The 27,403-nt window shown below is 46.6% G+C and overlaps 1 protein-coding gene across 4 annotated transcripts in view; it reads right to left on the reverse strand.

Moving 5' to 3' along the window:
- Positions 1-27,403, reverse strand: part of PDE2A (phosphodiesterase 2A) — a 678,984-nt gene that overhangs the window by 106,616 nt on the left and 544,965 nt on the right. For all 4 annotated transcript variants that reach the window (XM_063432647.1, XM_063432656.1, XM_063432664.1 and 1 more), the window contains one exon: positions 19,267-19,341. In XM_063432647.1, coding sequence (XP_063288717.1) covers positions 19,267-19,341 — 75 coding nt within the window. The remainder of the gene's footprint in view (positions 1-19,266; positions 19,342-27,403) is intronic.

Genomic DNA, 27,403 nt, shown 5'->3' on the forward strand with positions numbered 1-27,403 from the left:
TTTTGTCTTTCTATAGAAGCTAATGTGGACTAACATTCTCATCAGGCTCAGCCAACCAGTGGATGCAGTTCATTGCACTTATATTCCACACAAGCTTTTTAGCAAGCAGTTTCCTCACTGTCCAAGAAGGTCCATTTATATATATTTAACTCCAACCAGCCTGAGCTGGAATCTCATTGAGCATAATAGGTGTTATAGTCCTATTACAACTTCTTGCATTAAGTTAGACCGAGAGTGTTTTTATTTCCTCTAACTTCTGCACCTAGGGAGGGCCCAGGCCGAACACCAGGGGTAGGTAGGGCCATCTATGGGGGATTTGTGGCTATATTTTTATTTTAGTGGTTAATACTTGAATTTATGGGTTAATCATTCAGGTCCCAAGAGACTGGGCATCGCTGAAGCCCTTATTGGCCAAAAATAATTTTAGTGTCTAATACGTTAATCTTAGGGGTTAATGATTCAGGGTCCAGGACAATAGGCATCTCTGAAACCCTTATAGTAATCATTTTAGGGGTTAATCGTTTGAGGAGATTAAAGGAACACTATTGTCACCTAAAAAGTAATTTAGGTGACAATAGTGTTCCTTTAATCTCCTCAAACGATTAACTAAATAAAGCAGTTTTAGTGTATAGATCATTCCCCTGAAATTTCACTGCTCAATTCACTGTCATTTAGGAGTTAAATCACTTTGTTTCTGTTTATGCAGCCCTAGCCACACCTCCCCTGGCTATGATTGACAGAGCCTGCATGAAAAAAAACTGGTTTCACTTTCAAACAGATGTAATTTACCTTAAATAATTGTATCTCAATCTCTAAATTGAACTTTAATCACATACAGGAGGCTCTTGCAGGGTCTAGCAAGCTATTAACATAGCAGGGGATAAGAAAATCTTAATTAAACAGAACTTGCAATAAAGAAAGCCTAAATAGGGCTCTCTTTACAGGAAGTGTTTATGGAAGGCTGTGCAAGTCACATGCAGGGAGGTGTGACTAGGGTTCATAAACAAAGAGATATAGAAACATAGAATGTGACGGCAGATAAGAACCATTCGGTCCATCTAGTCTGCCCAGTTTTCTAAATACTTTCATTAGTCCCTGGGCTTATCTTATAGTTAGGATAGCCTTATGCCTATCCCACGCATGCTTAAACTCCTTTACTGTGTTAACCTCTACCACTTCAGCTGGAAGGCTATTCCATGCATCCACTACCCTCTCAGTAAAGTAATACTTCCTGATATTATTTTTAAACCTTTGTCCCTCTAATTTAAGACTATGTCCTCTTGTTGTGGTAGTTTTTCTTCTTTTAAATATAGTCTCCTCCTTTACTGTGTTGATTCCCTTTATGTATTTAAATGTTTCTATCATATCCCCCCTGTCTCGTCTTTCCTCCAAGCTATACATGTTAAGATCCTTTAACCTTTCCTGGTAAGTTTTATCCTGCAATCCATGAACCAGTTTAGTAGCCCTTCTTTGAACTCTCTCTAAGGTATCAATATCCTTTTGAAGATAGGGTCTCCAGTACTGTGTACAGTACTCCAAGTGAGGTCTCACCAGTGTTCTGTACAATGGCATGAGCACTTCCCTCTTTCTACTGCTAATACCTCTCCCTATACAACCAAGCATTCTGCTAGCATTTCCTGCTGCTCTATTACATTGTCTGCCTACCTTTAAGTCATCAGAAATAATCACCCCTAAATCCCTTTCCGCAGATGTTGAGGTTAGGACTCTATCAAATATTCTGTACTCTGCCCTTGGGTTTTTACGTCCAAGATGCATTATCTTGCACTTATCCACATTAAATGTCAGTTGCCACAACTCTGACCATTTTTCTAGTTTACCTAAATCATTTTCCATTTGGCTTATCCCTCCTGGAACATCAACCCTGTTACATATCTTAGTATCATCCGCAAAAAGACACACCTTACCATCAAGACCTTCTGCAATATCACTAATAAAAATATTAAAGAGAATGGGTCCAAGTACAGATCCCTGAGGTACCCCACTGGTGACAAGCCCAAGCTTCGAATATACTCCATTGACTACAACCCTCTGTTGCCTGTCACTCAGCCACTACCTTACCCATTCAACAATATTGGAATCCAAACTCAAAGATTGTAGTTTATTGATAAGCCTTCTATGTGCAACAGTGTCAAAAGCCTTACTGAAATCTAGGTAAGCAATGTCTACTGCACCACCCTGATCTATAATTTTAGTTACCCAATCAAAAAAATCAATAAGATTAATTTGGCATGATCTCCCTGAAGTAAACCCATGTTGTCTCTGATCTTGAAATCCATGTGTTTTTAGATGTTCAACAATCCTATCCTTTAACATGGTTTCCATCACTTTCCCCACTACTGAAGTAAGGCTTACTGGCCTATAGTTGCCCGACTCCTCCCTATTACCTTTCTTGTGAATGGGCACAACATTCGCTAACTTCCAATCTTCTGGGACTACTCCTGTTATCAATGATTGGTTAAATAAATCTGTTAATGGTTTTGCTAGTACACCACTAAGCTCTTTTAATAGCTTTGGGTGTATTCCATCAGGTCCCATTGACTTATTTGTCTTTACTTTTGACAGTTGAAATAGAACCTCTTCCTCTGTAAACCCACGTGTAATAAATGACTCATTTATCCTTTTTCTTAACTGAGGTCCCTTTCCTTCATTTTCATCTGTAAATACCGAACAAAAATATTCATTGAGGCAGTCAGCTAGACCTTTATCCTCATCTACATACCTTTCTTCTTTTGTTTTTAATCTGACTAATCCTTGTTTTACTTTTCTTTTCTCATTTATATATCTAAAAAAAGTTTTGTCCCCCTTTTTTACTGACTGTGCTATTTTCTCTTCTGTGTGTGATTTGGAAGCTCTTATAACTTGTTTAGCCTCTTTCTGCCTAATCTTATAGGTCATTCGGTCTTCCTCACTCTGGTTTTTTTTATAATTACTAAATGCTAACTTTTAGTTTTTTACTATTTTGGCCACATCTGCGGAGTACCACAGTGGTTTCTTGAATTTTTTGCTTTTACTGACAAGCCTAATGCAATTTTCTGTTGCCTTCAGTAGTGCAACTTTTAAATAATCCCATTTATTTTGGACTCCATTTAAATTGCTCCAGTCTGATAATGACTCCTTTACACATATTCTAATTTTAGAAAAGTCTGTTTTTCTAAAGTCTAAAACTTTTGTTTTTGTGTGGTGTGACTCAGTCACTGTTCTTATATTAAACCACACTGACTGATGATCACTGGATCCTAAACTTTCACCTACAGTAATATCTGATACCAAATCTCCATTTGTTAACACTAAATCTAGTATGGCCTCTTTACGAGTTGGCTCCTCAACGACTTGTTTTAGACAATCCCAGTAGGGAGTTTAGAATATGTGTGCTCCTGGCACAAGTAGCTATTTTTGTTTTCCAATTCACATCAGGAAGATTAAAGTCACCCATGATGATAACTTCCCCCTTCATTGTCATTTTAGCTATTTCTTCAACTAGTAGATTATCTAACTCTTCAATTTGTCCTGGGGGCCTATAAATCACACCTACACGAGTTACTGTGTGATTACCAAATTCTAACGTAACCCAAACGGACTCTATGTTCGCCTCACTAACCTTTATTAGGCTAGATTTTATGCTATCCTTTACATACAGGGCCACCCCTCCCCCTTCCTTGCCTTCCCTGTCTTTTCTATATAAAGAGTACCCTGGTATTGCTATGTCCCAGTCATTTTTCTCATTATACCATGTCTCAGTAACAGCGACTAAATCTACACTATCAGTTGCCATTATTGCCACAAGTTCATGGATCTTATTCCCTAAACTGCGAGCATTAGTAGACATGACTCTAAGCTTATCATTTTTTAACACACTTGCTACAGGCACCTTCTGTCCTTGTTTTGGGGGACAATTGGATTGATGTTTTATCACCCTTTTGCCCCCCCCCCCCCCTCCTAGTTTAAATACATCCCAGCAAAACCTCTGAACTGCTCACTGAGAACATTTGTTCCCTTTTGAGAAAGATGCAAACCATCTTTTTTGTACAGTTTATTTCCATTCCAAACAGAGCTACCATGAGCAATAAAGCCAAATCCTTGCTCCCGACACCATTCACCAAGCCACAAGTTAAAGTCCCTAATACGCAGCCACCTGTCGTTCTGAGTGTTATGCACAGGCAGAACTTCAGAGAATGACAGTGTGGAAGCAACCTGCCGTATATCCTTGGCAAAAACACTAAAAACTTCCTTAACCTCTGAAACCTCATTGCAAGCCAAGTCATTTGTCCCTAAATGGACAAGTACATCCAATTCCCCTTCCAGCTTTGCTTGCTTAACAATATTACAGATACGTCTCCTGTCTCTGTGAGCTGTAGCTCCAGGAAGACACCTCACAAGACCACCATTGTCCATCTCCACACCTCTTATGATGGAATCCCCCAACAACAACTGCTTTCTATTAGGCCTCACCATAGTCTTCAAGCCTCTCTGCACAACACCACTAGCCTCAGTGCCTCTCTGCACAACACCACTAGCCTCAGTGCCTCTCTGCACAACACCACTAGCCACTATATAACACCACTATATAACTCCTAAATGGCAGAGGATTGAGCAGTGAGGCTGCAGGGGCATGTTCTATACACCAAAACTGCTTCATTAAGCTAAAGCTGTTCAGGTGACTATAGTGTCCCTTTAATCTCTTCATCATTGAAGGGGTTAATCCCGGTCAACCAACCATATGCCTGGTCTCCCTGGGCATTGCATTTCTTACAGTCAGAGGATTTTTTTGGGCTGTAAATAACATGGCTTTACAGTTTCAAAGTCTAAATCACATTCTCTTTACTATAAAAGCATTTCCACTTATTATATTTTCTCTTTTCGCACAATTGAGGTCATGTAGAAAAATGCAATTCACTTTCCTCTTCAGAGATAGTAAATGATATGGAATTATTATGTCATTGCAGAAACTGCAGCAAATCTTACCAACATTAAACAAAAACCCCCGTAGAATGATTTAACCCTTCAAGAACAGACTACCAGACAGTATGGAGATAGACAGCCAGGCAGATAGACTGGTAGATACACAGATAGTTAGATCATTTCACTGCTAAGCAGCGTTCACACAGTAATCCCAGCAGGGGCGTATTAGCCGCGAGACAAACAAGGCATTTGCCTTGGGCGGCATTTTCCAGGGGGCGGCAAAAAAAGCCGCCCCCAAATGCCCAAGGCAAATGTCTTGTTAGCCTGGCGGCTAACAGACATGCCGGCGGGTTGCTGGGCTGAGCGGGCGGCGCTAGTGGGCGGCTGGCGAGGGAGCACTTCCTCTGAGCTGTCTGCTCAGCTCCCTCGCGCGCCGCAGAGTGAGGCTGGGAGCCGGAATATGACGTCATATTACGGCTCCGCCTCCCAGCCTCACTCTGCGGCGCACGAGGGAGCTGAGCAGACAGCTCAGAGGAAGTGCTCCCTCGCCAGCCTGCCGCCCGCCAATGCCGCCCACCCAGCAGCCACTGGACCACCAGGGAGGAAGAGAAACCCCCCCCCCCCAGCAAAGGTAAGGAGGCTGGGGGGGGTTACATTTAAAAAACAAATATGTGTTAAAAATGTGAGTGTGTGTGTGTGTCTGTTAGTGTGTGTGTGTCTGTTAGTGTGTTTGTGCATGTGTGTCTGTTAGTGTCTGTGTCTGCTAGTGTGTATGTATGTCTGTTAGTGTGTGTGTGTATGTATGTCTGCTAGTGTGTGTGTGTCTGCTAGTGTGTGTGTCTGTGTCTGCTAGTGTGTGTGTCTGTGTCTGCTAGTGTGTGTGTCTGTGTCTGCTAGTGTGTGTGTCTGTGTCTGCTAGTGTGTGTATGTGTGTCTGTTAGTGTGTGTGTGTGTGTGTGTCTGTGTGTGTGTGTGTGTCTGTTAGTGTGTGTGTGTCTGTTAGTGTGTGTGTGTCTGTTAGTGTGTGTATGTGTGTGTGTCTGTTAGTGTGTGTGTGTGTGTGTGTGTGTCTGTTAGTGTGTGTGTGTGTGTCTGTTAGTTTGTGTGTGTGTGTCTGTTAGTGTGTGTGTGTCTGTTAGTGTGTATGTATGTCTGTTAGTGTTTGTGTGTCTGTTAGCGAGTGTGTGTTTCTGTTAGCTAGTGTATGCATATCTGTCAGCGAGTGTGTGTGTATTTAGAAGGTCGGGGGAAGGGATGGGTGGGGGGGCGGGGGAAGGGTTGGGTGGGGGTGGCGCGGGCAGGAGGGGGGCACCTGAGTTTTGTCCTGCATAGGGCAGCACAAAACCAGGATACACCACTGAATCCCAGCCATACGCCATGCCTGTCATGTCTACTTAGACCGGTCAGGGATTGTGCTGTGGAAAGAGGTAAATGCACCATCACTGCTCCTCGTATCAGTTGTTGAGAAGACGTCTGATCAAATGGTCTGGAAATAAAGGCTGGACCTCTCCATATGATGAGCGTCGGAGCCTTCACCCCAGCTATACTTATAAAGAATGGCATCAAAAAAGGCTGCCGGCCTTCTATTATCCTTCTCTCCTCACTGTGGAACTCCTCTTATCAGCCATACACTCCTGTCCACAAGACATTACTGGCTTTGCAACTCAAAGCTGCAGCACATGCCAAAAACACAATGTTCTTCATGTCTAATTCCAAGGTAAGCCTTCCTAACCTCGTGTGTCAGTTTTAACTCTAGGGCCATCGTTCTAACCAATTAAACAACCATAAATCCAAGATTTTGAATGTAGACTAATTAAGGTACCTGTGGAATATGGGTCTCAGCCGACCTGAACTCTTACCTAAACATTGTCACATCTCCTAACAGATCTTAAATTGTGGTCTTTCCCCCATTTTTCCTCATGAAGGGTCAACATGGAGATAACAAATAGAGGGTTTCTATGCCCCCATTCCTCTCATTCACCTCTTTTTCTCTTTCTTCCTCTCCTTTACCTTCTAACTTTTTTACTTCTATTTTCCTCTAATAATCTCCCACTACTCTGTACACATCTCACTAACGGTCCTGTTATTCTGACAATGATGACGATGATTAAATAGTGGTGCGTTGATGTGTGGATTATACCCTACAGTGTTGTTTTTAAGGAACCCTGTCTACTTTTATTATTATGGCCTCGATTTAATATTGTTGGATAAGATTTAAAAATAATTTAATATTTTTGAAATATATTTTATTTTATATGATGTTTTTAACTTTATTTTTTTTTTTAAAGTTTAACATTTCGAAATAAAAAATATTTGAAAAAGCTTATCCAAAAATATTAGACCATTTGAAGAACCCATCGAAAAATATTCAAATTCATTACGTTCATACAGGTATTTGTTTAGGCCAAGGACTATAAAATGTATAAAGATTTGTCCAAGTGCCTGAGGTGTCCCTTTAATCGCATTCAGCCATAATCTCAACGTGGGACTTTGTAAAAAGCGGGTTTCAACAGTCGGTTAGATTGATTCGATATTTAAAATCCAGCATTCTCCTTTAACGGTAGCCCTCCAGTATTCCACTTCATGCCCGTTTACATTGCGTTATATTCCAGCACAGATAAATGCCTGGTAAAACACTCTGAATGCAGCTGAATTTGCTAATTTTACGCTCTGAGGTTCAATAAGAAATGTCTATTTAGTGCCACTTCACTGGTTGTGATATCAGCAAGCAGTTCGGCACATTAACCACAAGGAAGTCTATTTGGGTGTAAACGATTGCGGATAAAAATGGATATGAATGGATTTATAGATGTAGACATGTACGGAAACCAAATGCTAGGATTGAACATGATATTCTTCGGTAAAATAGAACTTTATTACCCTATTAGAGAGAGGATACATAACAGTGATCGGGACTTAATGATTCCACTTTCACATTAGCAAAACAGCAAGTGGGGTCAGGCTGCAGATAGCCTGTAGTGGTTATTGTGCACTCAGCGACACTTTAATTTAGCTCCTATCAGGATTATGATATGGTGGCAGAGATGCTGGTGAGACCAAACTGCATCTTCTTGCAGTGTTATTATCAGGAAATGGATGAATTAAAGTAACAGCAGCACACAGTTTCCTACCAGCAGAGTAACTCCTACTTATCTCGGGGAGGCTAGAATACGAGAGGCCCCGGTGTTGCCCTGACCTTAGGGGTCAATGTTCAGCCCGGCATCAGTCTGTGGAACTCCCCTCTCTTCTCCGTTAGACACTCCACTCCTTAAAAAAAATCATTAAACTCACTTCCTTAGCCGACTGCCGAGTGAGAGCTCCCAGTCCTGGGTGACCCAAAAGCCTGATTATCAGCTTCTAACACTGCCCTACTGCCGACAAAATAGCACCCTAACACAGCCCCTACCGGCAAAACAAACAAAGTTACCGGACACGATCCGCCAAGCAAAAAAGACCGCCTGAAGCTTGCTCAAGATGGCGATGACGGCATAACTCTCTCGCAGACGTCTGAAACCCCGACGGAATCAGACCAAGAAGCGGGCCACTACACTGATGTACCAGTAACCCAAAAGCGACTATATGCCATGCTGCAAGAGTTTTGAGTCACTTAAAGTTGACCTAAAGAGGGCGACCTGCGAAATTAAGCGGGAGATATCGGAGTTGGGCAAGTGGACAAACCATCTGGAGGCTCACACCAAAGAACTCTCTTTAGAGCATGACACACTACCTAGGCCTGCGAGACTCTCCAAAGATGCGCCATGAGATGTGGTAGTGCGTTTTCCCCCTCTAACCAATATGCTATCAGAGATGGCAGGCTGTTGATACTAGTGGGCTCCCTCAATGGCCTTCAGTTAACTGTTGTTTCCTTATATGCCCCGAACGATACACAGAAGTCCTTCTTAAGCATGGCCTTCCGCAAAATAGAACAGCACAAAGCCGGGCACACTGTTATCTGTGGGGACTTCAATTGCACCCTTGGCCCACTAATGGATATCCAAAGAGCCCACAATCGATCTTCCAAACATGTATCAATCTTTCTAAGTCACCACTTAACCACCTTGCTCCACTCACACGATTACTACGATGTCTGGCGTAACCTATTCCCCAGCACGAGGGACTACACATATTACTCACCGGTCTACTTGACCTACACCAGAATAGATCTATGTCTCATAGACAAGAGAACACTGCCACACGCAACTAAGATGCATTTGGCCCCATTACATGGTCGGACAATACCCCGCTAGTGATAACCATACAAATTCCACACCCTGCCAGAGGTCGAGGAGCATGTCGGTTAAACAAAGCTCTTTTAGATAAACCAGACTGCCTCCTCAAACTTAAAGCACACCTAGCTGATTACTTTGAGGCTCACACACACTGTGCGACTTTGGTTCCGACCAAATGGCTAGCACATAAGGCAGTCATGGGGGCAAACTAATACAGCTAGGCTCCCAAACAAAAACATCTACCTGCACTTCACAAGATAGGCTTGTTCAGGAAATCTCTGCAGCAGAGGCTAAACACAAAACAAACCCTTCCAAACAAATCCACAGACGATTGCTGGCACTCAGAGCTGAACTTCACTCCCTACAACTACAAACACAAAAAAAACATCTGTGCTACATAAAGCAATCTCACTACACTTCAGGCAACAAAGCGGGCAAGCTCCTTGCTAGGAGGTTAACACAAAAATACCTCCAGTCAAAAATCCCCTACAGAGTTTGTGGGGGGGCAAACTCTATAACCCTCACGACATAGTTTTTTTTTTGTTTTGTTTTTTGGCAATCTTATTGAAGCACAGTATACATGTGTACAGGAAATAAACAACTTGAAAACGTACAGAATCCAAATATATTACGGTACATATGGTAATGCTAGCTCCCTTTTTCATGTTTGTATTCCCACTCCCAGCCTCTGTGGCAAACTGAACAACCGAGCGCAACTGCGCAAACTGAACTTTAGAACGTTTTCTTTATGTCCCTATGGGGGAAGGTTGGGTAAGGGTATCTTGTCTAGGGGGTCTAACCTCTTCCTCCGCCTTCGTCCTGATCGTGTATTTGGCTTAAGGTAGTGGCCTTAATACTGCTGTGGACGGTTCAAGTGCGCGCGCCGTCGGTCACCCGTCTATTCGGCCCCCCGCTCCAGCCACTCCGCAGGCCTACAAGCCATATACTCGATCCAGGGAGCCCAGAGGCGGGTGCATTTCTCCCCCGTCCCTCTCAAGTCCGCCGTGAGGCTCTCCATGCTGTATAGTTCCTCTACCTTCTCCATCCAGTTCGCCACCATTGGTACAGTAGTTGTCTTCCAGCGAGCCGGGATCAGGCTCTTGGCGTCGTTCAAGAAGTGTCTCACCAGCGATCTCTTGTACACCCCCAGGGGCATCGCAGTGTGGTGGAGGAGCATCGGTAGAGGTTGCATCGGGATGTCCGAGTCTAGTATCTCTTGTAGCCTCGCGTGTATTTGTTGCTAAAAGGGTGCTATGAGAGGGCAGGACCACCAGATGTGTAGGTCCGTGCCGTCATCCGCCTCACATCTCCAGCAGCTGGCCGTTGGTGTCAGGCCCATTCGGAAGAGTCGGGAGGGCGTCCTATACCATCAAGTTATGAGCTTATAATTCATCTCTTGCAATTTCGCACTAGTTGTACCTTGGTGCGTAAGGGTGTGTATCTTCTCCCATTCAGGGCCTGAGAGAGTGACACCCGTGGCTCGTTCCCAGTGAGATTGGTATGTCGCCGGGGGGCTCCGAGTTGCAGTCAGTAACATGGAGTACAGCGTGGAGACTCCCTTTGGTATGCGCCTCCACTCTGCGCAGAGGGCCTCGAAGCTGGTCAACGCCCTGTGTACCAGCTGCTTGCCTGGTAAGGATTGGTAGAAATGCCGAACTTGTATCTGAATCGGGTCAACCCAGTTGGGGGTGTCAGGGAGGTCAACATTTCCAGGGGTTTCAGCTGACCCCCCTCCTAAGTATGGTTTGTCCGGGCTACCCAGCCCAGCAACGTCTCTCGGCGCCAGCCCTCCCGCAACCTCAGGGTTGTAGATCACTGGGACTAGCGGGGACGGGTTAGTTGTTAGTTCCAACTTGTAGCGAATAGTGGTCCACACTTGTAGGGTTGCCCCTGTGAGCGGGTGCCTCCGGATGTCCCTCGTCTGTATGGGTTTCAGTAGCCACGTGACCCAAGGTATTCGCTTCTTGACTTGTGCGCATTCTAGATTGACCCATTGTTTATCGGTGTCGGGTATGTGCCAGTCCACCACTCTGAGGAGGTGTGCCGCTTGATAGTAAGTTTGGAGCGAAGGTAGAGCTACTCCACCTTGGCATTTTGGGCGAATCAACTGGGTGTGTCTGAGTCTGGCTGCACCCGCAGCCCACAAAATTGTCTGATGGCCGTGTTCAGGGAGCCGAAGAAGGTCCTGGGGAGATTGATGGGGATTGTCTGGAACAAATACAGGAGCCGCGACAAAAGGTTCATTTTGACCGCGTTTATTCTCCCGAACCAGGATACACAAGTCGCGCCCCATCTCTTCATGTCCGTCCCGAGTGTCGCCAATAGGGGCAGAAAGTTGTCGGGGAACAGCCTAGTCAAGTCCGTCGTCAGCCAGATGCCGAGGTATTTGATGCGCTGTGAGCACCACCTGAAGGGGAAGTTCACCCTCAGTTGGGTCGTCAGGCTAGGGGGTAGACAGAGCAGCATCGCCTTGGACTTATCCGTGTTCAATTTTAAGTTGGAGAGCGCCCCATAGATCCGAAAGGCCCGAAGTAGATTTGGCAGTGTCACCATTGGGTTTGCAATAAAGAATAGCAGGTCATCTGCGTATGCAGCTACCTTATGCTCTCCACCTCCCACGACGAACCCTGTGATACCCCCATCCCGTCTGACCGCCGCCAGGAACGGTTCTAGCGTGAGGGCAAACAGGAGGGGGGACAGGGGGCAACCCTGTCGCGTCCCATTACTAATCGAGAAGACAGGGGAGAGGGCACCGTTTATCCTCAGGAGGGCCTTCGGGGTCGCATACAGGGCCGCTATCCAGGTCTGGATGTTGGGGCCGAAGCCCATTACCCGTAGGGTCTCCCTCATGAACTACCAGTCCACTCTATCAAAAGCCTTCTCGGCGTCTGTGGAGAGTAGGAGGCCTCCGCGTGCAGTTTCCTTGGTGGCATGTATGAGGTTGAGGGCCCTAATTGTATTATCCTTTGCCTCTCGCCCCAGGATGAACCCGGTCTGATCTTGGTGTACCAGGTCCGGAGCTACCTCCCCCACTCGGCGGGCGAGAATCTTCGTGAATAGCTTGAGGTCCGCATTGAGTAGGGAGATAGGTCTATAGCCGGCGCACGATGTGGGATCTTTCCCGTCTTTCGGCACCATCGCTACTGTTGCCATGAGGGTATCCTCTGGGAACCTCCCTCCCTCTAAAATGGAGTTGAGGCTCGCCAGCAGCTCCGGCAGGAGGATCTCCCCAAAAGGTCCGTATGTATCGCACAGGAAAGCCATCCGGTCCCGGGGCTTTGTTCATCTTCGCGGCTTTGAGGGCACCTGTGAGCTCTTCCAATGTGATGGGGGCGTCTAGATCCTCGGCCTGGGCCTGCGTAAGCTTCCGGGTCACGTGTTCTAAGTATTCACGGATCTCGCCCAATCGCTGCCGAGACGCCCCCCCTCAGGGTCCCTCGGCAGATTGTATAGTTTGGTGTAGAACTCTTGGAATTCCGCCATTATGCCATCTGGTCTTTGTATGGGGGGCGCATTCGCCTTTTGCAGGATAGTTATTTGGGACAGTGGCCGTTTCTTTTGTATCATTCTAGTGAGCATACGCCCACATTTGTTTGAATGCTCATAGAAGAATCTTCGGGACTTACGGAGCGTATGCGATAGGTTCCTGGATAGCAGGCTCTTCAGTTCTCTCCTCGCCTCCAGTGGAGAGCAGAAGTTGTCCTCCGTCGGGTCCGACCTGTGCGTCTGTTCCAACTGCGAAGCTCGGGCGTATAAGTCTTTCAGTCTTGCGTTTTGTTCTCGTTTGCGTTTTGAGCAGATCTTGATAAAATGACCACGCAGGACGCATTTGTGGGCTTCCCATCGTATCTGGGGCGAGGTATCTAGAGCATGATTGTCAGCGAAGTATTGACTGAGGACCTCTCTCGTCTCTGCCTGAAGTAAGGTGTCCCCTGGGACTTGTTCATTGAGTCTCCATTGTCTACAACTGGGTTTAAATAGAGGCGAGCGCATCGTAGCCAGGACCGGGGCGTGGTCTGACCAGACCGCCGTTTGCATGTCACAAGTCTGGAGAAGGTGCAGATATTCCTGCGTGATCAAGATATAATCTAGGCGGCTGTGGCCGTGATGCACTGGCGAGTAAAATGAGAGGTCCCTGTCTTCCGGGTGAAGAACTCTCCAAGAATCGGCCAGCCCCGTTTCACGTAGCGTTTTTCCCACCATTCGAATACATAACTCGGAGTGCGAGCTGCGTCCTCTTGAGGTGTCCATGCGTGGGTCTAGGGGGACATTGATGTCACCCACCACAAGGAGGACTCCTTCCCTGAACTGGTCCAGCTGCCGGAGGGTCCTGGAAAGGAAGCGGTGCTGGCCCGTGTTCGGGGCGTATATGGACGCCAGTGTGTATTTTTTATCAGCGATCGTGCCTTTAAGGAATAGGTAGCGGCCATTCGGGTCCGCCTTCATCTCCACATAGCTGAACGGCACGTGCTGTGCAATTAGGATCGCCACCCCTGCCTTCTTTGCCAGCTGGTGGTTCGCAAAGTATCCAGTTGGGAACCTCTTGTCTCTAAGGAGGGGTCCTGCCTCACCTCTGAAGTGGGTCTCCTGGAGGAATGCTATGGAGGCTCGAGCGGCCCACAGGGACCGAAGCAGGTGGGACCTCCTTTCCGGGGCGTTCAACCCCCTAACGTTGTTGGTCCAGAGGCGCAGAGGAGCAGGGCAAAAAAAAACACCCCGCGGCCCAGCCATGGTCGACAAGGAAGGGAAGGGGGGGAGCGGGGGCGTGGAGAAAGAAGAAGGGGAGAGGGAGAAAGGGAGGCTCTGTCTAAGGGGGGGATCTGTCAGGTATGGAAAGTAGTGTCCGTCAGGCAGGGAAGGGATTTGTGACCTGATAGGTCTACCCTAGCAGGGGTAAATAGGGCGTGACTGTATGGGAAGAACTAATCAGGTCTGAGTCCCCAAGCCCTTAGTCGACTCAGTCTCCCGCGATCCTCCCGTCTGTAACCCTCAGTCTGTCCACGGGGACGTGCGCGGTGCCTGTGCAGAGGGGCCCGTGTCTATCCGTCTAGGTGTGAAGAGGTACCCGAATAGGATTGACCAACTCCTATCGGCCCCCGGCCTACCTAAGATGAGATGGATCAGTAGCTAATTACAAAGCGAGGTTCGGAGTGGGCGTTATGAGGCGCAAGGATACCCGCATCCCGCCAGGGGGTCTGCTGTGTCTGCCACTACTTCCTCCACATATAGCGAGCAGATATGACCCACTGTACTTGGAGTACTTTGGTGCAGTGGTGGGCTGCATACATCTTGGCCATTTCTGTATGGCTGTATGTAAATCTCCAATGTTTTACATATATAGTACTTGGTTATGTCTCCTCTTGTTTTGCCTTATATCGCTTGTCTTGTTTTATTTTGTATTCTCAGTCCTTGTACAATCCTGTTCTGTCTATGTTCTGTTAATGTTTCTCTTTTGCATTGTGTACATGTTCTGGGTTCTGCTTTCTATCCCTCTCTGGTTCTGGGTTCTACTAGTTATGCCTTGTTTTCTTGTTTGGTGCCTATTCTTGTTTCACCTTGTTTCTAGTAGTGGATACATCTCAGCATATCATCTGCTCCTCGCATCCGTATAAGCTGCAACGGGATCTTGGTAAGTGGCTGCACAAACGCTGGTGCTCAACACCAGGAGGCGTGCGGTTACCCTGCACCAGGCCCTACTTTCCCACTACCACGCTGAAGACTCCTAATCAACTACATCAAGGGGCAAGGGTCCCGGTCTTCGGACTGCCACCCGTGACACTAGCCCTCTATCAACAACCATCAACCAGAGTATTTAGCACAGGTTTTCTATCCACATCATTCTCCATACACAATGGCACACGCCAGGGGTGCCCACTGTCCCCGCTTATTTTTATTCTGTGCCTCAAACCTCTTACACGTCTCATTAAACATTGCATGTGCATAAAAGGTTTGGACACCCCAGGAGGTACACAAAAGCTGGCTCTTTTCGCCGATGACATCCTCCTATATTTCACAGACCCAGAAACCACTATACCCGGCCTGTTGGACCTCCTACAAACCTACGGGAGGGTGTCATATTATAAAAATAATACCTCCAAGACCCAAGTGTTACCAATAAATCTCCCACACTCTATAGTGTCACAACTTGAACATAGCGAGCAAGGCCGTCCAGAGAAGCTCCCACTGTCGATAACCCAGGTACTATCCCCCAAACTATCTAAACCTCTATGTGCTATAATGCCCTTCTCGCAGATGCATCCCAGGAGTAACTTCCCTATATGACACAATGGGAGAGGGAGTTGGGGTGTCAGTTCTCCTTGCCGCAGTTGCATGAGGCAATGGGAAATACGAAATGGGCCTCAAGGAGCTTCTCGCTCTCAGAAGCTTATTGCAAAATACCAATGAGATGGTATCTGGTTCCACATAGGTAAACAAGCATATATAGTGGTACATCTGGGCGGTGCTGGAGATGCAAGGAGGGAACGGGTACAACGCTTCATATGTCCTGGGATTGCCTGGCACTGGGGGCCTTCTGGAAGCAAATACAATCTCTCATTTTAGACACTACACACCTCCACCTTCCTCTAGAACCAGAATGCTACCTCTTGCATGTGGTCCCTGACCTAGTGACACACCCTCATCGCAAGGTGATTTTAAACACTCTCACTCTAGCAAAAGTACATTTAGCACTCAACTGGAAGAGTACACTGATCGCCTTGGTGGAAGCTATTAGTAGCAGGCTGGATACAATAAGCTCATATGAACAAATGGCTTGTAGGCTAAACGGGTGTGTGGACAAACATGACCGAGACTAGAATAGCTGGTCCTCTAAGCGACAAACTGCACCCCTCCAACAGGATTAGTGGGAGGATGGGCGGCTGAGGACTTAAAAAACTGATGATATGCTGGTATATTGGAACACATGAGGCAGCCATGATCAACAGTCACTTGAATTCACAACTAGTTCGGGTTAAGATGAGAACTCCACATCCCTATTGTCCTTCTCAAGGGCAGCCAGGAGGTGCCGAAACTTTGGGGGTGCTAGGTGCTCGTGTTTCTGCCAGAGTAGTCTTGTAGAAGTTGTGGTAATTATTACTGTTTATATTGGTTTGCCTTCTTATTGTCACTTTATTTTGTGAATTCTTGTTTATTATACCTTTCTGGTTTAATAAAGCATTTATATGTATATCTCTTAGGAGTTAGTCTAGTGTGCAATCTCTTTTTGTAGTATTTGAATTTGTTTGAGCTCTTGAGGGAGTGCTTGAGAGTATTAACACCTAGTGATATATTTTTTCAACTATGTGGTCTCTCCATGCAATATTGTTGTTATAGTCACTGGGTATTGCCACATCCATCATGACTGCAGACTCCCGCTCATTGCAGTGGTGTATCCTGGTTTTGTGCTGCCCTAGGCAGGACAAAACTCAGGCGCCTCCTCCCCCCACCCCACCCCACCCCACTCTTCCCCGCCTTCTAAATACACACACATTCACTGACAGATACGCATACACTAGCTAACAGACACACACACACACACACTAACAGACACACACACTCACTCACACTAACAGACACACACACACTCACACTAACACACACACACACACACACTCACTCACACTAACATACACACACTCACTCACACTAACATACACACACTCACTCACACTAACATACACACACTCACTCACTAACAGACACACACTCACTCGCTAACAGACACACACTCACTCGCTAACAGACACACACTCACTCGCTAACAGACACACACTCACTCGCTAACAGACACACACAGACACACACTCACTAACAATACACTCACTCACTAACAGACACACACTCACTAACAGACACACACTCACTAACAGACACACACTCACTAACAATACACACACTCACTAACAATACACACACTCACTAACAATACACACACTCACTAACAATACACACACTCACTAACAGACACACACTCACTAACAGACACACACTCACTAACAGACACACACTCACTCACTTCTGCCGCCCCCTGGAAAATGCCGTCCAAGGCAAATGCCTTGTTTGCCTCGTGGCTAATACGCCCCTGGCTCCTTGTCTACTACCACAATGTTGGGTTGGCTGGCCAGTATGTGCTTGTCTGTCTGGATCAGGAAGTCCCCACAGGATCTTTGCCCAGTCATTCTCAACTATCCTTTGTGGGATCTCCCATCTGGACTTCCAGATAGCCCATATTCTGTGCAGATATTTCGGCACACAATCCCAGCAACTTAGTCGTGTCTCTCAGGGTACGCTGTCCATGCTAACATTTTAAACCTGGCTACTATGTGCTGGATTGCCTCAGATGCCTCTTTGCACAGTCTGCACCTTGGAGACATTGCTGTCCTTACAGTGATCCCTGCCCTACGCGTTTCACCTTCCTGTTTCATGAATCTCTGTGAACAATAGAGTTTATTTTAAAAACACAACACCAATGTTTTCAGCCAATCACAAAAGAGCACATGCAGGTATTAAACAGTTTCTTACTTCAATGTTACATTAGTAACTGCTTTCTCCTTGCTTTGTTTCATTGGGCACCAACGTACAGCATTTTAATACATATTGCATCTCCTGCCATTATTTGTTCATACAGAGTGTACACCAGAGCAGAGGCGGCTCTCTAATTAGGCGGTTTAGGCGGCCGCCTAAGGCCTCGCGGCCGACTAAACCACCTGTGGGCAGACTGTGTCAGGTCCTCGGTCACTGACCGAGGACCTGACACCAGGAGGGGGCCCGGCGGTTTGCCCGGTATGCCGCCGGGTGCCTCCCTACCACCTTCAGCCTCACCACCCTCCCCACCACCCTCAGCCTCACCACCCTCCCCACCACCCTCAGCACCCCACAACCCTTAGCCTCAGCACCCCCACCACCCCAACCACCCTCAGCCTCCCCAATACCCTCAGCCTCACCACCCGACCACCCTCAGCCTCACCACCCGACCACCCTCAGCCTCACCACCCGACCACCCTCAGCCTCACCACCCCACCACCCTCAGCCTCACCACCCCACCACCCTCAGCATAACCCCCCTCACCATCCTCACCACCCTCAGCATCACCCCCTCACCATCCTCAGCATCACCCCCCACCCCCTCAGCCTCACCCCTCACCACCCTCAGCCTCATCCCACACCCCCCCTCAGCCTCACCCCCTCACCACCAACACCATCAACCCCCATCCTTCTCACATGACCCCCCTCTTTCTCACATCACATCACCCCCCCTCACTCTCACATCACCCCCCTCACTCTCACATCAACCCCCCCTCACTCTCACATCAACCCCCCCTCACGCTCACATCAACCCCCCCTCACGCTCACATCAACCCCCCTCCTTCTCACATCACCCCCGCTCACTCTCACCATCACCCCACTCTCCCTCTCACTATCACCCCCCTTTCCCTCTCACCATCACCCCCCTCACACCATCACCCGCCATACACACAACACACTTCAGTCTCAGACAAAAACGCAAACATGCTCACAGAGACATACATTCTCACACACAAGGATACTCTCTGTCAGACACACTCTCAGGCACATACACAGGTAAACTGTGCATCAATGTGTATATGTGACACTTTTTTGTTAGTGGGGCCTCATGTTTGAGTTTCGCCTAAGGCCTCATAAAGTCTAGAGCCGCCTCTGCACCAGAGTGCACACAGCAATACACCTGTGACTGGCATCCATGCATCAATACACTGGGGAATGCTGCGCATGTTCCCATCCCATCACAATGTTTACCCAAACATGCAAACGTGCCAGAGAAGATTAGATGGAAACAAACATCTGGTGTGAAGGTTTGCCCACATCATACAAGAGTAAATGTTGTACAAGCAAATAAGCCGAAACTGGTGTTTATCAAATGTGATTATCCAGCAAGGCCAGAGTATCATTTTGGTACTAGAAGGGGCTTTATATGAAGATATTGGCCCCTCCAGGAACAGTGAGCGAGGATCCCATGCATGGATTTACCTTAAGACACAGGGAGACACAAATCAATGCAAACTAAGCAAACCAAGGTGGGAACGCTGAAAATGGGCTGTTAGAAGTGTAGCGTGTGAGACGTGTAGCATGTATGGACTCACCTGGCAGAACAGCTGATGACTGTCCTCTGACACAAGAAGCAGGCAGCAGCAGGGGGACTGGGTCTGTTGTTCCAACTGTAAAGGATGACAAAATGGAGATCAGCATTGTAGTAAAGATTTGAATTACAAAATTTGGACTAAAATAGACAAGCTTTGCCTATAGCTGTGTTGAAATGTTCCAGATCAGCTATTTTGGTCTAAATTTAAGGTGAGTGATGTAGCGGACCACCTGGTAACCCAACCGGTTACCTCCGCTAACTCCCTTCCTTCAGCTGATCAGGAACCATTTAAAATACAAAGAGACCAATTCCCCCCCCCCCCCCAGTAACGGGATGACTCCTGCAGGGGGTCTCCATTCATTCAGTACAAATTTCTTAGTCCCAGGCTGGTGGGGAATGGCTTACAACAGATAACCATCTCCCGCTCTGGAAGATCCCAAATGGACAATAGTTACACACATTAAAACATAGTACATACAGGGGGGACACTTAGGGGCTCACATATCAGACACATATCACCGGATAGGCCCGGGTCCCCTCTGGGATCCCTGCAAATGGCGGGGCTATTGGATGTACAGGGCCCGAGAAATCATCATCTAAGGTCTTGAGGCTCTGTACATCCCAGAAATTAGTTCCAGGGAGTTGCTTGGTTTAGTCCGGTGAATTCAAACTTCGCGCCTAAACCAAGCAACAACCAATCAGCTGAAAGGGCGCAAACCAAATTGCGCCAATCAGCACTCGGGGAGGAGAGGAGTTTCGCCGCCTAATCTGAAGAAGGGGCACGAAACTCGGTTGTACCAATCACCAATCGGAGCTCGGGGAGAGTGGTTTTGTCGCCCGAACAAACGAAAGGTCGCGAAACCCCGTTTGGAAGGCCCTCCTTCTCTGATTGGTCGCCTGCTCCCCGTAGTGACAAATCAGCGCTCCCTCGTGTCGACTAATCAGGAGAATAGTGCAAACCCAGTTTGAATGGGAGCACCTTCTCCCACTGGTCAGCACAGACTTCCAGCCGGCTCACAGCCCCAGGGTCCCAGCTGGGGCTCACGCCTCTCCCCGGCGGTCGCCTTCACTGAGGCAGACCACGAGGGGAGCGCTCTTTGGGCAGCTACGAGCATGACATTGCACCCCCGGGTAGGGGAACAGTGATTATGGCTCCATTAGGAGAAGGTTAGGGTGATCCGGACCACCTGTATCCCAGAAAATATCCCCACCAACATCAGGGAGCCGTCCCTGGAGTCCTGGTGCGAAGCCCCCGCAAGGGAAGCGACCCACCCAGGGGAGCGCTCATTAATTACTTCCCTTGCGGTTTCACACCTATGTCGCAAGTGCAAACGTTCTGATTAATTGGTGGGAGCGTTCTAATACGGCACTGGGGTGGTCTCGTTTGGGAGGCGCACTGGCTCCATGCGGTCAAAAGGCATATTGCACAGTTAAAATAAAACTACATGGGAAGACACACATTTTATAATGGGGAATCTATGAATATAGAAGAGGGCAATTCACGGACAGCCAGCGGTCCCGCCACAAGTGATATTAATAGTCTCGACGCTTCTATTAATATAGCAGCAGAGTGAACTGGAGGAAAAGATACAATGACATTCTCCTGCAGTGCTCGTACAGTTACAATAAATAGATAATATACACTGTGTACACACAGACAGAGACAGAAATTAATGTTCCTTATTTAACATGTGTCACTTTTTGGTCCAACATTCATACTATATATCATATACGTTTCTATAAGACACAGATAATTCTCTGCTCATACAATGAAATAACATTTTCGGTTTTAACATTATTGTAATGGTGAAACCTAGATAATACTGTGAGAGCTCTGATTGGCTGATGTTGATATATAACGCTGAGTGCTGACAACAGACCTATGATAGGGCTAAGGCAGCCAATTACATAGCATTCTATTTTTCATTTGTTAAGTCTGTGTTTTCTTTTGTTTTTTTCCAGACATAGGGAAGTGTATGACATGACAGTAAGGAGCCAGTATGTATTAAGGACTGACCATATTACTTGTATCTTTATTTACAAACTTGCTGTTTTCTAAGAGTTTTTTTTAAGAAAAGTAAATATTTATTAAGTATTTTGGCGTCGATTCCCCAACAACCAATATATCTTTGGGCTTTATTTAAAACAATGAAATTTATTTTTTGGGGAAAAAAAGCTTCTGTGTTTTTCAAGCGGTAAAAGAGGGCCATACATTTTAAAAGGACACTAAAGGCGCCCCGACCACTACAGGTCATTGGTGTATCTCAGTGACGCGGTCTGGGTGCAGCGGCCCTTTAGTTTTATGCTGCAAAGTAAAATATTGGCGTTTAGAAGAAAGGGCAGTGCTTACAATGCGGGGTTAAATACACCTCTAGTGGCTGCCTTCGTGAACTGAGTGAAACGCGCGGAGCTGGGCGCGCATGTACTTGTCGTCCCTAATGAGGAGCTATGAGGAGCTTTGCATCAGACATGTAACTGGGTCAGTAATAGAAAATCAAGAGATTTGGCCTGGTTTATTCCCTCATACTATTGGCAGCGGTGCAAGGGTTAATAGGAGTAGGTGGGTGGAGCTTGCCGTTTCTTACATTTTTTTTATACCAATCACTTTTTTATAAAGTGTATGGGGTACAGAATGGAAAAAAAGGGAAAACATTAGAATTTACACACATCAGGTGTGGCCTCGTGCGACATACCTCTTCGTATAACTTCTGCTGGCCACCTTTTTTAGTGAGCATAGGGAACTAATAATGTGCAACCAAGTATAACATGAAGTACATTAAAGCACTTATTTGAGAAGTCCTTTAGTTGTGGGCTGACTTCCTAATGGTCCGCTATCCTTGAGTCATGTCGTCCTCAGGTTAAGCATAGTCGTAGGCTACGTGTATGGTTGTAGGGTGTTTGGTCGATATAGTAGTGTGTGTCAGGGGTTAGGTCAGTGTTGTAAGGTTATCTCTACTTCGTCGGGTTGGAGAGGTGTTTCCCAAGTTGTAGCATGCCTAGGGGTCGTTGTTTTTTTGCGGTCATGGGGAGCCATCTAAGACATGTTGGTGATGGGTGGGGCAACCCAGGGATCAGCCCCTCAGATCGGTTTCCGATTGGTTGTGTGTAGGTCCGGGCTGGTCAGGATACCTGGTTAGTTATGTCCGTCCGTCCCACCCGTCAGTCAAAGCTTTGTTTCCGTCCCAGGGGTCCGACCCCCGAGACCGCCCCCCCCTGGCTGTCCCTCCCTGGTGTGCCCCTCCCCCCCTATGTTTCCCATAGGTACGCCTATTTGGACCGTGGGTCCTCTTCTCCCTCTGCGTCCCTGTTCCGTCCCCGCAGGGCCTTTGACCTCCCGACTGGGGGGGGGCAGTGGTTGAGAGGGTGGGGATAGGGGGCAGGGTGAAAAGGAAGAGAGAGGAGAGAGAGATGGAAGAGAGAAGAAAAAAAAAAAGGGGGGGTATGAGGGTGCCTGTATCTTTTGTGGTCTCCGTGGGGGGGGGGGACCAAGTGCCTCCCTAGTTCACCGCTTCTGGATGGCGTCCGTCCCTGTCCGCTGCGGTTTGTCTCCGAGCTATATAGGTGCACCAGGGGAACCAGGTGATAGCGCATTTGTCTCCCGTGCTGTGCAGCGACGCCGAGAGGGATTCCATGCTATATATGTCCTCTACCCGGTCCATCCATTGCTCCACGGTCGGTGGCTCCGCCGCGCGCCATTTGGTAGGAATGAGAGATTTTGATGCATTAAGCAAGTGTTTGGTTAGTGAGCGTTTGTAGGTGGCTATGGGGCGTGTGGTGTGGTGGAGTAGCATCGGTAGGGGCTGGAACGGTAGGTCCGGGTCTGCTATGCTCTTGATTTTGGAGTGAATTTGCTTCCAGTACTGCTTGATTTTGGGGTACGACCACCAGATGTGGAGGTCTGTCCCTCCCTCGGCTCTGCATCTCCAGCAGATTCAGGGATTTCTCTGTTCATGCGATGTAGCTTTGCTGGGGTCTTATACCAGTTGACCATAATTTTGTAGTTAAGTTCCTGGATTTTTGAGCTGAGTGTGCCTTGGTGTGTTAGTACGTGGATCTTCTCCCATTGTTGGTCTGATATTGTTTGGTCTGTAGCTTGTTCCCAGCGGGACATGTATCGTGGTGGTGCGCGTGGCGTGGTTGTGAGCAGCATAGAGTAAAGTTGCGTGATTCCTTTCAATGGTCGATCTCTGGCTACGCACATCTGTTCGAAGGCGGTTATTTCTCTATGGAACAGGTGTTTGCCCGTCGTGGTTTGGTGAAAGTGCTGGATCTGATGGTAGCAGAACCTATTCATTAGTGAGATGGTGCCTTCTGGGATCAGCTCCCTTAGTGTTTTCAGTCCCGTTGTGGAGCATAGGTGCTTCATATAGGTCCAGTCCGAGCCCCCGAGTCCCACCATGTCCTCGGGTCTTAGGCCACCTGCGATATCAGGGTTGTGGGTTATAGCTGTCAGAGGGCCTGGCGTCGTGGTGAGTCCGTCTGTCAATCGAGTGGAAATCCATATTTGCATCGTGGCCCAGATAAACGGGTTTTGGGACATTCTGGGGTCCTTTAAGGGGTGCGTTGTCCACATCGCGGATGGTAACTTTCGGGCCACTTGGTTGTTCTCCAATTCCCTCCAAAGTTTGTCTGAGTTTAATGTGTGCCAGTCCACCATCCGTAGTAGGTGGGTAGCCCTGTAGTAGTGAACTATCGAGGGGAGTGCCAAGCCCCCCATATGTTTGGGCAGGGACAGGAGTGCCCCGTTAACCCTAGGCCGTCCCGTTTTCCATACAAATCTTTTTATTGCAGTATTGAGCGTCTGAAAGAAGGTCCTGGGTATCATGATTGGGATAGTTTGGAATAGGTAGAGGAGTCGCGGAAGGAGGTTTAATTTCAGGGCATTGATTCTCCCGAACCAGGAGATGCACAGACCGCCCCAGTTCATCATATCGTGTTGCAGCGTGCGGAGAATGGGTATAAAATTCTCCTGGTAGAGGCGTGTTGTCTCTCCGGTGAGCCAGATACCTAGGCATTTGATCTTATCCACACACCATCTAAATGTATACTGCGCGCAGAGATGAATTGTGTCTGCGGTGGGTAGATTAAGTGGGCAGGCTTCCGATTTGTCAGTGTTGAGCTTTAGGTTGGAGAGAAGTCCATATTCCCGGAACCTTGCTAGTAGGTTCGGTAGTGAGATGAGTGGATTGGCAAGGAAAAAGAGGAGATCATCTGCATAGGCCGCGACTCTCCAGTTTGTTTTTATTAACTATTTGCTGTCTGTGCTTTTCTCTGATTGGCTGAAAAGTTTATATATGTTACTGTAAGTTATACAGTAGTGGAATAAATTCACACAAACTGCACATTATTGTTAGTTTTATTGTTGTGGAGATATACTCATACACACTGCACATATACTGTGTTATTGCTGTGGAGCTCTGGGATACATTCATTCACACTGCACATTACTGAGAGCTTTATTGGGGTGGAGCTCTGGGATAAATTCATACACACTGCACATTACTGAGAGCATTATTGCTGTGGAGCTCTGTGATACTCTCATACACACTGCACATTACAGAGAGTTTTATTGCTATGGAGCTCTGGGATACATCCATACACACTGCACATTAAAGAGAGTTTTATTGCTATGGACCTCTGGGATACATTCATACACACTGCACATTACAGAGAGTTGTATTGCTATGGAGCTCTGGGATACATTCATACACACTGCACATTACAGAGAGTTTTATTGCTATGGAGCTCTGGGATACATTCATACACACTGCACATAACAGAGAGTTTTATTGCTATGGAGCTCTGGGATACATTCATACACACTGCACATTACAGAGAGTTTTATTGCTATGGACCTCTGGGATACATTCATACACACTGCACATTACAGAGAGTTGTATTGCTATGGAGCTCTGGGATACATTCATACACACTGCACATTACAGAGAGTTTTATTGCTATGGAGCTCTGGGATACATTCATACACACTGCACATAACAGAGAGTTTTATTGCTATGGAGCTCTGGGATACATTCATACACACTGCACATTACAGAGAGTTTTATTGCTGTGGACCTCTGGGATACATTCATACACACTGCAGATTACAGAGAGTTTTATTGCTATGGAGCTTTGTTATACAGTATTAAACACCAAAAATTCAGAGTTTGTAAAACAGAGAGAGAAAGGGACATCTGTCTGAAAGAAGGACAGTCATAAGTTATGATAGCGAGAAGCAAACACTCGGAGATGATGAGTACTTCATGTTTCTTGTTGTTTTTTACAATGAATAAACACGGCTTAAATCAGCAGAGCATCAGCTAGCTGTTCGGGAGGAAGGAAATCGCACTTTCAGGTGAATTGCCACAAATTAAGCTAATGGATAGATCCTGCCTCGGCAGGGAACTGCTGCTTTTAAATCCCTAGATATTAATTTGGCATTATCCAATGAAGAATAGAACACACACAGAAACCCTTCAAAGTCGGGGCTGGAGGGAAACGCTCGGGGTTCATTTGATTGATAAGTTGCCGGCTGAATGTCTCGTCTCACAAATAAAGACTTTTCAAACCTTAAACTGTGCAGAGAACATGCGCTGATAATAGGTTTTTAGAAATGTAGAACAAAGACAGGATTTACAAACAGTGCTGGAGAATGCAGAGAGATTTGTAATCTCAGCTTTTACAGTTTAATTTGGATGATTATGTTGTTAATGCTGCAACAATATATACATAAAATGATTAATACTATAACCTGCAGGAGATAATTCCGCGTTAATACAACAATAACCTACGGTAATAAGTTAGATACAGATTGTTTTATACTTTTGTCAGATTTGTTTTTAAGTAAAGAAATTATTGGGAGGTTAATTATTTGTTGTATTTTTCAGCAACTCCAAAAATCCAATTATAAAAAGTCTATTAAAAAAAAAAAAAAAGCATTTCATGCTGAGATTACTCTTTTTTTCTAGTTTGGCAACATTATTACTGAGATCATAACTAGATATCTTCCAATGTCTCTGTTAGTCGTGAATATATTATTTGCAGAGTAAATCATGAACCTCACAGAGATACACTAACTCGGCCGGCTAAATGGATTGCTGATGGACACGTTGACACAGAACCACTTTTAACACAAGGGCCCAGGAATGCCACTGGGGTCCCCGGGAGCTGCTAATATCTGATGCTGAACAGTCAGGGACCCTTCTGCACATTACTATTGGGGAGAGTGAGGCTGCTCTGCACAGGAGGGACCATTGGCTGCTAGACGGAGGAAGGGAGATTCCCTAGAGCAGGGGTAGTCAACCTTTTAATACCTACCACCCACTGTTGTATCTTTGTTGATGGTAAAATGTCCTCACCGCCCACCAGTGCCACAGTAACTAATTTTATATTGCAAGTGCGATTTTTTATTTTTTGGGGGAAACAAGTTTAAAAAAAAAAATATATATATATATATATATATATATATATATATATATACATACACACTTAATATAATATAATATAATAATATATACACTTTTTTTCCATTATGTATTCTACTTTTTTTCTATGTGTGTCTGTGAGGTGATGTGTGTGTGTGAAGGGTGTAGTGTGTGTGTGCGTGAGAGGTGCAGTGTGTGAGAGGGGTTTAGTGTGTGAGAGGGGTTTAGTGTGTGTGAGGGGTGCAGTGTGTGTGAGAGGTGCAGTGTGTGTGAGAGGTGCAGTGTGTGTGAGAGGTGCAGTGTGTGAGGGGGCAGTGTGTGAGGGGGCAGTGTGTGTGATTGGGTAGTGTGTTTAAGGGGTGCAGTGTGTGTGAGAGGTGCAGTGTGTGAGGGGGCAGTGTGTATAAAGAGTGCAGTGTGTGTGAGAGGTGCAGTGTGTGTGATGGTGTAGTGTGTGTGTGTGTGTGTGAAGGGTGCTGTCTGTTTGAGGGGGCAGTGTGTGTGTGTGAAGGGTGCAGTGTGAGTGAAGGGTGCTGTCTGTTTGAGGGGGCAGTGCTTGTGAAGTGTGCAGTGTGAGTAAAGGGGGCAGTGTGTGTGAAGTGTGCAGTGTGTGTGAAGGATGCAGTGTGTATGAGGGGTGCAGTGTGTGTCAAGGGGTGTGTGTGTGTGTGAAGGGGCGGTGTGTGTGCGGGGGCAGTGTGTGTTTGAGTGTGA

This window comes from Pelobates fuscus, chromosome 1 (assembly GCF_036172605.1).
Source record: "Pelobates fuscus isolate aPelFus1 chromosome 1, aPelFus1.pri, whole genome shotgun sequence".
In the NCBI taxonomy this organism is placed as follows: domain Eukaryota; kingdom Metazoa; phylum Chordata; class Amphibia; order Anura; family Pelobatidae; genus Pelobates; species Pelobates fuscus.